This window comes from Pristiophorus japonicus, chromosome 7 (genome assembly GCF_044704955.1).
Source record: "Pristiophorus japonicus isolate sPriJap1 chromosome 7, sPriJap1.hap1, whole genome shotgun sequence".
Lineage (NCBI taxonomy): Eukaryota > Metazoa > Chordata > Chondrichthyes > Pristiophoridae > Pristiophorus > Pristiophorus japonicus.
The window spans coordinates 241,783,276-241,797,201 of record NC_091983.1 but is presented as its reverse complement, the minus strand read 5'-3'; the positions used below and the strand labels follow the sequence as shown (position 1 = coordinate 241,797,201).

General features: G+C 47.2%; 1 protein-coding gene across 1 annotated transcript in view; it reads left to right on the top strand.

Annotated features, from left to right (window-relative positions):
• LOC139266712 (dynein axonemal heavy chain 8-like) overlaps window positions 1-13,926 on the top strand; it is a 2,132,242-nt gene that overhangs the window by 2,060,815 nt on the left and 57,501 nt on the right. Inside the window, exons 92-93 of the mRNA XM_070884298.1 lie at window positions 391-507; window positions 5,986-6,087. Of these exons, the coding sequence (XP_070740399.1) occupies window positions 391-507; window positions 5,986-6,087 (219 nt within the window). The remainder of the gene's footprint in view (window positions 1-390; window positions 508-5,985; window positions 6,088-13,926) is intronic.

Below are 13,926 nucleotides of genomic sequence, written 5' to 3'. Positions count from 1 at the left end.
ATTTCATTAAAACAGATATATATTGTTGAGATCTCCTGGAATAAGGAAATACTCTGTGAGTCACTGTGTAAAGGTTTGAAATCAGTATCTGCAGAAAATATACATTCACATCTAATCATTGGAAATATAACCTAGCTTTTCAGTTGTACTTGTTCAATCGGATTGATTTTGAATTTGACAATAATGAATGAAGTGAAAGTGATTAAGTAAGTGTAATATATATAGCTCTACCTGTGGACTCGTGTGGCAGTGCTGTTTATAATAAAGGGAACAGGTCACCTGTCTCTGGTGAGTTCCAGTATGTTCTGCCATCTTAAGGCTGTGTGTGTTTCTGTGAGTTACTGAAAATATAACAGTAAGATTTTGTTTTTACTTCCTATTGAATGTTAGGAACGACGGAAGTTTGGTCCACTGGGATGGTGTATTCCATATGAGTTTAACTCTTCAGATTTCACAGCCAGTATCCAATTCATACAGAACCACCTGGATGATTGTGACAAAAAGAAGGTGTGTTTCAATCTGTTTGTACGTGATAATGTTGATTAAGAACATGTAAAAATCAGAGTGTTTTCATAACAAATGTGTGTATTGTACTAGAAGAGAGGAGTGCAAGTGACACCTTATGCTATATAAAATTACAAAGCAATATTAATAGATTAAGCAAATGGGCAAAAGTGTCAAATGGATTTCAATGTAGGCAATTATGAGGTCATCCACTTTGGACCTAAAAAGGATAGAACAGGATACTTTCTAAATAGTGCAAAGCTAGAAACAGGTGCAAAGACACTTGGGGGGAGAAATTCCCCAGCACCCTGTTTTTCGGCGGTAACCCAGTCAGGGAGGGACTTCCTGCGCCCAGCACAGAAGTCCCACCCCATCCACGAAATTGGGTTTACCGCCCCTCGCAGGAAGTGGAGCGCAAAGTCGCGCACTCCACTTCCTGTTGGGAGGTAACCGGGGCACTACTCAAGCGGATCGGCAGCGCTGCATGGCTTCTCCATGCAGCGCTGATGCGTTTTAACGCTCCTCCCATTCCGCTATGCACTCTGCAGGGCCTCTGATAGCCTCCACTGGGCCCGAAATGGAGTGCTGGGCTGCATGATGGCAACCCGGATCACGCCACAGAACAGCATGACGGGCTGTCCGGTGAGTCGGCCAAAACGACAAAATGGAGACGCACAGTGCAGCGCACCACCCCTATAACCTCCGGCCCGGGAGCGGCTATCAGTCCGGTTCGCAATCCGTGAGGCTGGCGCTGACACCGGGAGTGGCAGCCTCGTGGGGCGCTGGGTCAGTTTCCACCGCGGGGCGGAAAGGGGACGCCATGGGGCACTAAAGGGTCGGCGCGCACTCTATGATGTCATCGGCGGTTGTGCGGCAGCCCAGGACACTACTAACGGGGCACGGCACTACCATGTTAGTGCCTCAGCTAACTCCTGAGCAATTACATGGGAACCGGAAGCACCTCACCCCACCCCACCCTCCCATCCCCAGGCAAAAACAGGTTCGTTCATTAGCACCCACCCCGGAGGCACCAATGGCAGGTGCACAAAAGGGGAATTTCACCTGCTTGGGGTCCAGGTACATAGATCATTAAAATGTGATGGATAGGTACAGAAAACAATCAAAAAGGCTAATGGGATGCTGGTCTTTATATCTAGAGGACTAGAATACAAGGGGGTCTAAGTTATGCAGAGCTATACTAAGACCTGGTTAGACCACACTGTAAGCAGTTCTGGGCACCATACCTTAGGAAGGATATATTGGCCTTGAGGGAGCGCAGCATAGATTTACCAGAATAATATCTGGGCTCCAAGGGTTAGGTTACGAAGAGTGATTACACAAACTAGGGTTGTATTCTCTAGAATTTAGACGGTTAAGATGATTTCATCAAAGTTTTCAAGATATTAAGGGGCGCTGATAGGGTAGACAGAAACTATTTCCACTGATTGGGGATTCTAGGACTCGGGGCATAGTCTAAAAATTAAAGCCATGCCTTCCAGGAGTGAAGTTAGGAAACACCTCTACACGCAAAGGGTGGTAAAATTTGGAACTCTCTTCCGCAAACAGCAATGGATGCCATGTCAATTGTTCATTTTAAATCTGAGACTGATAGATTTTTGTGGACCAAACTTCTGGTAGAGGCAGAAACCCTCGCCATATTTAAAAAGTACTTGGATGTGCACTTGAAGTGCTGTAACCTGCAGGGTTACGGACCGAGAGCTGGAAACTGGGATTCGGCTGGATAGCCTCTTGTCGGCCGGCACAGACACGATGGCCGAAATGGCCTCCTTCTGTGCTGTAAATTTCTAGGATTCTATGATTCTACCCATTGCCCCCTCCCTCACTCAGTACCTGACATGCTGCCTCAAGAAGACATTAATAAACTTTCCGAATGGGCATATAATTGGCAAATGAATTTCAACATAGGTAAGTATCAGGTATTACATTTAGGTAAGAAAAATAAGGAAGTGACATAAGACTTGGAAAATAAGAATCTAATGGGGTTGAGGAACAAAGTGCTTTGGAAGTACAAATACACAAATCACAAAAAGTTCCAACACAGACCATAACAAAAGCAAACCAAGCACTTGGGTTTATTTCTAGATGAATAGAATTGAAAAGTAGAGAAGTTATGCTGAACTTATATCAAACCTTGGTTAGACCACGCTTGATGTACTGTGGTCACCGTATTATAAAAAGGATATAGAGGCACTGGAGGGTGTTCAAAAAAGATTTATAAGCATGATACCAGAAATGTGAGGTTATACCTATCAGGAAAGGATGAACAGGCTGGGTCTCTTTTCTCTTGAAAAGAGAAGGCTGAGGGGTGACCTAATAGAGGTATTTAAAATTAGGAAAGAATTTGAAGAGCAAAACTAGGGGTCATAAATTTAAGATAATCACTAATAAATACACATTTAAATTCAGTTAATTAAATAAATCAGGAACAAAAAGCTAGTATCAGTAATGGTGTCCATGAAACTATCGGATTATCGTAAAAATCCATCTTGTTTACTGATGTCCTTTCGGGAAGAAAGTCTGCCATCCTAGCCTGGTCTGGCCTATATGTAACTCCAGACCCACAGCAATGTGGTTGACTCTTAACTGGCCTCTGAAATGGCCTAGCAAGCCACTCAGTTGTAACAAAACCGCTATGAGAAACCACAGACAACGGACATGACCATGACACACCCAGCCCAGTCGACCCTGCAAAGTCCTCCTTACTAACATCTGTCAAAATTGGGAGAGCTGTCCCACAGACTGGTTAAACAACATAGTCATACTCACAGAATCATATCTTTCAGCCAAAGTACCAGACTCCTCCATCACTTTCTGAGTCCTCAACATTGACTCCGGACCCCATGAAGTCTCGTGGCTTCAGGCCAAGCATGGGCAAGGAAACCTCCTGCTGATTACCACCTACCACCCTCCCTCAGCTGATCAATCAGTACTCCTCCATGTTGGACACCATTTGGAAGAAACACTGAGAGTAGCAAGGGCACAGAATGGACTCTAGGTGTGGGACACAAGGGAAAAACCCTATTTGACCTTGTCCTCACCAATCTAAATGTCTCAGATGCATCTGGCCATGACAGCATTGGTAGCAGCCACTACTGCACAGTCATTGTGAAGACGAAGACCCATCTTCACACTGAGGATAACCTCCATCGTGTTGTGTGGCACTACCGCCGTGCTCAATGGGATAGATTCAGAAAAGATCTAGCAACTCAAAATTGGGCATCCATAAAGCGCTGTGGGCCATCTGCAGCAGCAGAATTGTACCCCACCACAATCTGTAACCTCATGGCCTGGCATATCCCTCACTCAACCATTACCATCAAGCCAGGGGACCAACCGTGGTTCAGAATATCATGCCAGGTGCAGCACCAGGCATACCTTCACTCCCCAAAGCCTTACCAACATCTACAAAGCACAAGTCAGGAGTGTGATGGAATACTCTCCACTTGCCTGGATGAGTGCAGCTCCAATAACACTCAAGAAGCTCAACACCATCCAGGACAAAGCACCCCACTTGATTGCCACCCCATCCACCACCTTAAACATTCACTCCCTCCACTGGTGCAATGTGGCTGCAATTTGTACCATCTACTAGATGTACTGCAGCTACTCACTAAGGCTTCTTCGACAACACCTCCCAAACCCATGACCTCTGCCACCTAGAAGGATAAGAGCAGCAGGTGCCTGGGAACACCACCATCTGCAAGTTCCTCTCCAAGTTACACACCATTCTGACTTGAAAATATATCGCTGTTCCTTCATCGTCACTGGGTCAAAATCCTGGAATTCCCTCCCTAACAGATCTGTGGGGTATCTTCACCACACAGACTACAGCGGTTCAAGAAGGTGGCTCACCACTGCCTTCGCAAGGGCAATTAAAGAGGGGCAATAAATGCTGGCCTTGCCAGTGATGCCCACATCCCAGGAATGAATAAAAAACATTTTTTTTAAATGTCTAGAGAACTGTAGACCAGTCAGCTTAACACCTGCTATAGGAAAAATCATGGAATTCCTATGAAAGGAGAAAATAGAAGAGCATCTAAAAACCAAAAATAATATAATGAATAGTCAGCATGGATTTCAAACGGGAAAGTCTTGACCAAACTCATTGAATTGTTTGAAGAGGTAACAGAGAGAGTAGACAAGGATAATGCAGTAGATGTAATTTATCTAGTTACTTAAAAGGCCTTCGATAAGGCACCACATAATAGACTAATGAATAAGGTCAAAGAATGTGGAGTCAGGGGACTAGTAGCAGAATGGATAGTGAGCTCACTTCAAGGGGAAAAGGGAAGCTATTCACAGTGGCAGAAGGTGGGAATTGGTGTTCCACAAGGACTAGTGCTGGGACCACTGTTGTTCACAATTTATATTAACAATTTAGACTTTGGAATCTGAAACACAATTTCTAAATTTGCGGATGACACCAAATTGGGGGGGAAAGTCAATATGGAGGAGGACTTCAACAAATTACAGGAAGACATTAATAAACTTGCAGAACGGGCCTATAATTGGCAAATGAATTTCAACACAGATAAATGTGAGGTGTTACATTTTGTTAAGAAAAATAGGAATTTCACATAGGAAAATACAAATCTAAATGGAATAGAAGAGCAAAGGGATCTCGGAGTACAAATGCACAAATCGCTAAGAGTAACGACAAGGCCATAAAAAAAGCAAACCAAGCACTAGGGTTTATTTCTCAAGGGATAGGATTGAAAAGCAGTGAAGTTATGCTAAACTTGTATCGAATCTTGGTTAGATCACACTTAGGAGAGTACTATGTACAGTTCTGGTCGCAATATTATAAAAAGGATATAGCGGCACTGGAGATGGTGCAGAGAAGATTTATAAGGATGATACCAGAAATGCGAGGGAATACATATCAGGAAAGGGTGTCTTTTCTCTTGAAAAGAGAAGGCTGAAGGGTAACATAACAGAGGTCTTTAAAATGATGAAAGGTTTTGATAGAGTAAATACAGAGAGAGCGTTTTCACTTGTGGGGAAGGGCAAAACTAGAGGCCATCAATAGAAGATAGTCACCAAGAAATCAAGTAGGGAACTCAGAAGAAACTTCTTTACCCAGAGAGTGATGAGAATGTGGAACTCACTATCACAGGGAATGGTTGAAGCGAATAATATAGATGCGTGTAAGGGGCAGTTAAATAAGCATACAAGGGGGAAAGGAATAAAAGGTTAGAGTGTTAGATGAGGAGGCTCGAGTAGAGCATAAATGGCGACATGGACTGGTTGGGGCAAATAGCCTGTTTCTGTGCCACATATCCTAGGTAATCCTATGTAAAGAACTTCTACCATCCTAAGTTATTAATACAATTATCCCAAAATACTAAAGATATTACTCAGGAAGTGGATCTTTCTCAGTTATCCAAATCAAGGTACTTTTTTTGCTGAGACTCTATACACTTGAATGAGATACTCTTTCTTGCAATTGTTTTTCTCCAGGGTGTGTCATGGACTACTATACGTTACATGCTCGGGGAAGTTCAATACGGAGGACGAGTTACAGACGACTATGACAAACGTCTTCTAAACTGTTTTACCAAGGTAACCCTAGTCCTAAACATTTTACACTCCAAAATAGGGCCCAATATTTACAGGGAGGGAGAGGGGCGGGCGTCAGCTGCTGGGAATCATGGAAATACAAGGAGCGCAGTCATCATTAGAATTTTCTTATTCCAATCTGATCACAGGGTGCCTGAAGATTGCAGGGAAGAGATCTGATCGCAGGAAGAGATCTGATCACGGAGGGGTCTGAAGTTCATGGGGGGGGGGGACGGGGAGAGGGGGTCCGAAGATCAGGGAGAGATTTGATCACGGAGGGGTCTGAAGTTCATGGGGGGGGACGGGGAGAGGGGGTCCGAAGATCAGGGAGAGATTTGATCACGGAGGGGTCTGAAGTTCATGGGGGGGGGACGGGGAGAGGGGGTCCGAAGATCAGGGAGAGATTTGATCACGGGAGGGGTCTGAAGATCGTGGGTGTCTAAAGTTCGCGGGCGAGAGATCTGATTACGGGAGAGGGAGCTGGTCATGGGGGATAGATCTGATCACGGGGAGGGATCTGAAGATCGTGGAGAGAGATCTGAAGCTCGCGGGGAGAGATCTGATCGCGTTGGTATCTGGTGATCACAGGAGAGAGTTCAGATAGTGCGGGGTCTGAAGATCATGGGGAGAAATCTGATCATGGGGGAGTGTGATGATTGTAGGGGGAGATCAGCTCGAGAGGTCTCGTGTGGGAGATATCGAATCGGGGTGAGAGAATGGATCGCGAGGTCATCTGCAGATCATGGCAGGTTTGTTGAAGAGGCTGGAGGGGAGAAGCACTCCTGCTCTTCCTGGCCCATAAGCATTGCTGGAAAAGCACCTAGGTACCAGGTTAGCAAGTTCTCGCCTCCCTATAGGTGCCATATTTCACGAGCCTCATCTTCCAAATTGCTAACAAAATCTGAGGCAGTCGGGATCTTGTTTCTCACTTTTAACAGTTTATACCCCCTGCCACTGTCCCACCTGTATGTGGGTAGGGGGGCAGGAGGAGGGGTGGTGATTAAAATTCCCCCAATAGTCATTAAAGGTACATGAGAGAATAGGTACATGAGCAACCCTATATCTCCTTGGCCAGTCAGATTGAAACATTGTGAAATTAACGCCGTAAGGACTGAGAAGAAAGTGTAAATCAGAGTGGGTGAATTCAATGTAAAATCAGGTACAGAAAGAGAAATAATGAGGTGAAAGAAAGATTGGTTTAAGAGAGAGAGAAAAAGGTACAAAAAGGAGAAGTAAAAACAAAATTAAAAAATTGAGGACTAGAAATTGAGGACCAGAAATGGTTGCGGAGATCTCAATGCACAACCAACCCGCGTCCGTTCCAAGGAATGCAGGCAGCACGCAAACTTTGTGCCGCCCGCTCATTGCCATGACTGTGGCATTCAGCCCTGCACTGAGTGGCTGAACGCTCAGAAGGGGGCCCAAGTTCATGCAAGGCCAGAATCACTGAAAGCTATCCTTCACGACTTAAAAGCAGTCTGCACCTCTTAAAGGGGAGCTGCATTCTGCCTGCAGCAGCTCATTCAACTGCCTGGGGAAAACAGTGAACAACACTTAATGATGGCACAACAGGGGAGAGAGCATGCACCAAGGTTCTTGGTACAACACTGGAGGTCTTAGTGAAGGAGATGGATAGGAGGAGAGAGATGCTGTTTCCACAGGGGGACAGAGGGCCCCCAGGCAATAGTGTAAAGTGTAATGACAGCAGATAGCTGCTGTGGTGAATGCCAGCAGTGTAGCCCCAAAGATGTGGTTGCAGTGGAGGAGGAAGTTTAATGACTGTGGTCAAGGTCACTGAATTCATCTTCAAATGCCATTGTTGGGTTCTGCCAGAACCACTCAGCTCCAGACCTCATTATAGTCTTGGTCCAAACATGGGCAAAAGAGCTGAATTCTAGCGATGAGATGTGTGTGACTGACATTGACATAAAGGTAGCATTTGACAGAGTATGGCATCAAGAAGCCCCAGTAAAATTAAAGTCAATGGGAATTGGGGGAAAACACTCCACTGGCTGGAGCCATACCAAGCACAAAGGAAGACGGTTGTGATTGATGGAAGCCAATCATCTCAGCCCCAGGACATCGCTGCAGGAGCTCTTCTGGGCAGTGTCTGAGGCCCAACCAATTTCAACTGTTATATCAATGACCTTCCCTCCATCAAAAGGCCATCATCCTATCATCATAGTCCCTCGGAATCGAGGAAGACTTGCTTCCACTTCAGAAGTGAGTTCTTTGGTGGCTGAACAGTCCAATACGAGAGCCACAGACCTGGTCACAGGTAGGACAGATAGTCATTGAGGGAAGGAGTTGGTGGGACTGGTTTGCCGCACACTCTTTCCGCTGCCTGCGCTTGATTTCTGCATGCTCTCGGCGTTGAGACTCGAAGTGCTCAACGCCCTCCCGGATGCACTTCCTCCACTTAGGGCGATCTTTGGCCAGAGGCTCCCAGGTGTCAGTGGTGATGTCACACTTTTATCAGGGAGGCTTTGAGGGTGTCCTTGTAACGTTTCCGCTGCCCACCTTTGGCTCGTTTGCCGTGAAGGAGCTCTGCATAGAGCACTTGCTTAGGGAGTCTCATGTCTGGCATGCGAACTATGTGGCCTGCCCAGCGAAGCTGATCGAATGTGGTCAGTGCTTCAATGCTGGGGATGTTGGCCTGGACGAGGACAATGACATTGATGCACCTGTCCTCCCAGGGGATTTATAGGATCTTGCAGAGACATCGTTAGTGATATATCTCCAGCGACTTGAGGTGTCTTCTGTACATCGTCCATGCCTCTGAGCCACACAGGAGGGCGGGTATTACTACAGCTTGGTGATAAATTTGAGGGCCTGGTCTTCAAACATTCTTTTCCTCAGGCGGCCGAAGGCTGCACTGGCGCACTGGAGGCGGTGTTGAATCCCCGTATCAATGTCTGCTTTTATCGGTAAGAGGCTCCCGAGAAAAGGGAAATGGTCCACGCTGTCGAGGGTCGCGCCGTGGATCTTTTTGACTCGGGGGAAGTGCTGTGTGTCGAGGACAGGCTGATGGAGGACCTTTATCTTACAGATGTTTAGCGTAAGGCTTTCGTATGCCTCAGTAAATACGTCGACTATATCCTGGAGTTCAGCCTCAGAATGTGCGCGTACTGTAGCTCACCGACAGAGGTTCGGGTGATTTTGGACCTGGCCTGGAGGCGGCGTAGGTTAAACAGCTTCCCACTGGTTCTGCAGTTTAGTTCCACTCCAGCGGGGAGGTTGTTGACTGTGAGGTGGGGCATGGCAGCGAAGAAGATTGAGAAGAGGGTTGGGGCGATGACGCAGCCCTGTTTGACCCCGGTCCGGACGTGGATTGGGTCTGTAATGGATCCGTTGGTAAGGATCACAGCCTGCATGTCGTCGTGGAACAGGTGAAGGATGTTGACAAACTTTTGGAGGCATCCGAAACGGAGGAGGACGCTCCATAGACCCTTGCAGTTGACAGTGTCAAAGGCCATGGTAAGGTCGAAAAAGGCCATGTATCAGGGTGGCGCTGCTCCCTGCATTTTTCACAGTGGCTGATAGCAGGGAGGTTCCCCTGTAATTGCCGCAGTAGGACTTGTCCCCCTTTTTTAAAGATGGTCACGATCACTGCATCTCTGAAATCTCCCGGCACGCTCTCCTCCCTCCAGATGAGAGAGATGAGGTCATATATCCGCGCCAATTGCGACTCTCTGCCATACTTTAGCGCCTTAGCAGGGACTCTATCCGCTCCCATAGCCTTGTTGTTCTTGAGCTGTTTTATGGCTTTTCCTACCTCGTGCAAGGTTGAGGTTTCACTGAGGTGGTGGCGGGTCGCATGCTGTGGGATGGAGTCGAGAACACTCGAGTCAAAGGCAGAGTCTCGATTGAGGAGATCTTCAAAGTGCTCCTTCCAGCAGGTCCTGACAGTTTCAGTGTCCTTGATGAGTGTTTCCCCTTTCTTGGCCAGCAGTAGGGTGGGGCCTTGGGAGTTTGGACTGTAGGTGGCCTTGACTGCAATGAAGAATCCTCGCATATCGTGGCTGTCGGCCAGTTGTTGTGTCTCCAGTGCTTTCTCCATCCACCACCTGTTCTTTAGTCCCAGGTTTTTTGTTGGACCTCAGCTTTGAGCCGCCTGTAATGTTGCTTTCCTGCTCCTGAGTTGGGTTGTTGCTTGAGGCTCAGAAATGCCCTGCGCTTGCGATCTATTAGTTCTTGGATCTCCTGACCATTGTCACCAAACCAGTCGTGGTGTTTTCTGGTTGAGTGACCAAGTGTCTCTTCACAGGCACTGGTTATGGAGGCCTGGAAGGCAGACCAAGCGCTGTGGGCATTCTGCGTTCAGGGTCATCAAGGCACGCCAGGTTAGCTGTGAGGCGCTGGCTACATAGAACTCTCTTAGCTGGGTCTTTAAGTGCCCTGGCATTAACTTTTTTGCGGCACTGCTTCTGCTGTCCCCTGTGCTTTGGGGCTGTGTTAATGCCGATGATGGATCGAATTAGGCGGTGGTCCGTCCAGCAGTTGTCAGCTCCTGCCATGGCGCGGGTGATGCACACATCCTTGCGATCCCTGGCTCGGACGATGACATTGTCGAGCAGGTGCCAGTGTTTGGAGCGAGGGTGTTGCCACGATGCCTCTGGCGGAACAGGGTGTTGGTGATGAGGAGTTTGTGTTCTAAACATTTTGTCAGGAGTAGGGTACCGCTGGAGTTGGCTTTCCCTACCCCCTCTCTGCCAATCACGCCTCCCCAGAGGGCTGTATCTTTGTCGACCCTGGCATTGAAGTCACCTAGGAGGATCAATTTGTCACCCTCGGGGACGCGGGACAGGGATGTTTCGAGGTTGGAATAAAAACTCTCCTTGGTCTCATCTGTTACATCGAGTGTTGGGGTGTACATAGAAACGTAGAAACATAGAAAATAGGTGCAGGAGTAGGCCATTCGGCCCTTCGAGTCTGTGCCACCATTCAATATGATCATTGCTGATCATGCAACTTCAGTACCCCATTCCTGCTTTCTCTCCATACCCCTTGATCCCTTTAGCCGTAAGGGTCACATCTAACTTTCTTTGAATATATCTAACAAACTGGCCTCAACAACTTTCTGTGGTAGAGAATTCCACAGGTTCACAATTCTCTGAGTGAAGAAGTTTCTCCTCATCTCGGTCCTAAATGGCTTACCCCTTATCCTTAAACTGTGACCCTTGGTTCTGGACTTCCTCAACAACGGGAACATTCTTCCTGCATCTAACCTGTCCAATCCTGTCATAATTTTAAATGTTTCGATGAGATCCCCTCTCATTCTTCTAAATAAGCCTATATGCCGAGTCGATCCAGTCTTTCTTCAAGTGTCAGTCCCGCCACCCCGGGAATCAGTCTAGTGAACCTTCGCTGCACTTCCCTCAATAGTAAAAATGTCCTTCCTCAGATTAGGAGACCAAAACTGAACACAATATTCAAGGTGTGGCCTCACCAAGGCTCTGTACAACTGTAGTAAGACCTTTCGCTATGAGGCCAATTCACTAAATATATTCAAAAAGGAGTTAGATGAGGTCCTTACTACTAGGGGGATCAAGGGGTATGGCGAGAAAGCAGGAATGGGGTACTGAAGTTGAATGTTCAGCCATGAACTCATTGAATGGCGGTGCAGGCTAGAAGGGCCGAATGGCCTACTCCTGCACCTATTTTCTATGTTTCTATGTTTCTATGAAGGCCAATATGCCATTTGCCTTCTTCACCGCCTGCTGTACCTGCATGCCAACCTTCAATGAGTGATGTACCATGACACCCAGGTCTTATTGCACCTCCCCTTTTCCTAATCTATCACCATTCAGATAATATTCTGCCTCGCTGATTTTGCCACCAAAGTGGATAACCTCACATTTATCTACATTATACTTCATCTGCCATGCATTTGCCCACTCACCTAACCTGTCCAAGTCACCTTAGCATCCTCCTCACAGCTCACACTGCCACCCAACTTAGTGTCTTCTGCAAACTTGGAGATATTACACTCAATTCCTTCATCTAAATAATGAATGTATATTGTAAACAGCTGGGGTCCAAGCACTGAACCATGCGGTACCCCACTGGTCACTGCCTGCCATTCTGAAAAGGACCCGTTTATTCCTACTCTTTGCTTCCTGTCTGCCAACCAGTTCTCTATCCACGTCAGTACATTACCCCCAATACCATGTGCTTTAATTTTGCACACTAATCCTCTTGTGTGGGACCTTGTCAAAAGCCTTTTGAAAGTCCAAATACACCACATCTGCTGGTTCTCCCTTGTCCACTCTACTCGTTACATCCTCAAAAAATTCTAGAAGATTTGCCAAGCATGATTTCCCTTTCATAAATCCATGCTGACTTGGACCGATCCTGTCACTGCTTTACAAATGTGCCGCTATTACGTCTTTAATAATTGATTCCAACATTTTCCCCACTACCGATGTCAGGCTAACTGGTCTATAATTCCCTGTTTTCTCGCTCCCTCCTTTTTTAAAAAGTGATGTTACATTAGCTACCCTTCAATCCATAGGAATTGATCCAGAGTCTATAGAATGCTGGAAAATGACCACCAATGCATCCACTATTTCTAGGGCCACTTCCTTAAGTACTCTGGGATGCAGACTATCACGTACTGATGACTGTGGCGCATTGGTTCCGGGATAGGTTGAGTCGAAGAGTCATGAGGCGTTCGTTAACCCCGCAGGGGGAGTCTTTGAGGCGGTCGACCAGCTCATTCTTGATGGCGAAGCCGACACTGTGAATGCGGCGTTCTTCCTCTGGTTTTCCTTTCCAGAAAAAGTTGTAACCTCCACCTTGTTCCTTGAGCTGGCCTTCCCTTACCCACCGGGTCTCGCTTAGGGCGGCGATGTCAATGTCAAAGCGTCTAAGTTCCCGGGAAACTATGGCGGTGCGGCATTCCAGCCTGTCGCTGTTGGGGTTTTCCATGAGGATCCTTACGTTCCAGGTCCCGAACGTCATATTAACGAAGTGGAAGATGCCTGTGCGTGAGTTCTTTTGACGTGGGGTGGCCGCTGCACACCGGCAGCCACACGGGCTTAGCTGAGCGAGGTCTTGATCCAGTGGCAAGGGGGTCCAAGACAACTAGAGACCAGACACTGCTGTATGGGCCTAGTTGCCTAAGGCGAGATGTTGGCCGCAAGCTCGGCGCCGAGTAGCGCCATTGATGGTAGGTGACCCGAGGCTTGGTTTGGGACAGGCATTAGGAAGGTCAGTTGTCTGCTGGAGTTCTGAGGAATGTTTTAAAAGTTTATTCCAAAGTTTATTCCAATGGTTTTCCAAAATTATTCAAAAGTTTCTCCAAAGGTTCCAGAAAATTTTTCCAAATTGTTTAAAAGTTTCTCACGTTGATTAAAAGTTTAAAGGTTGATTAAAAGTTGAAAGTGTAAGTCAGTAGTAGGTTGCTCCCTTGGCACTGCTCCATGGGTGCTGCCAGCCTCCGCAGCCACACGAAACCCTGGCCAGACCGCACCAGGAGCACCGCGGGGAAGTAGAGGCCCAGTTGTCCCCGAAGGGGGAACGAACGTCCGGACGCCACCGGGGAGAGGCCTGGATACCGCCGGGGGCCCGGACCCCTGGACAGAAGTGGGGATGTTCACTGATGATTGCAGTGTTTAGTTCTATTTGCAACTTCTCAGATAATGAAGCAGTCCGTGCCTACATGCAGCAAGACCCGGACAACATTCAGGCTTGGGCTGATAAATGGCAAGTAACATTCGCGCCACACAAGTGCCAGGCATTGACTATCTTCAACAAGAGAGAGTCTAACCACCTCCCATTGACATTCAAAAGCATTACCATCGCTGAATCCCCCACCATCGACATCCTGGGGTCACCATT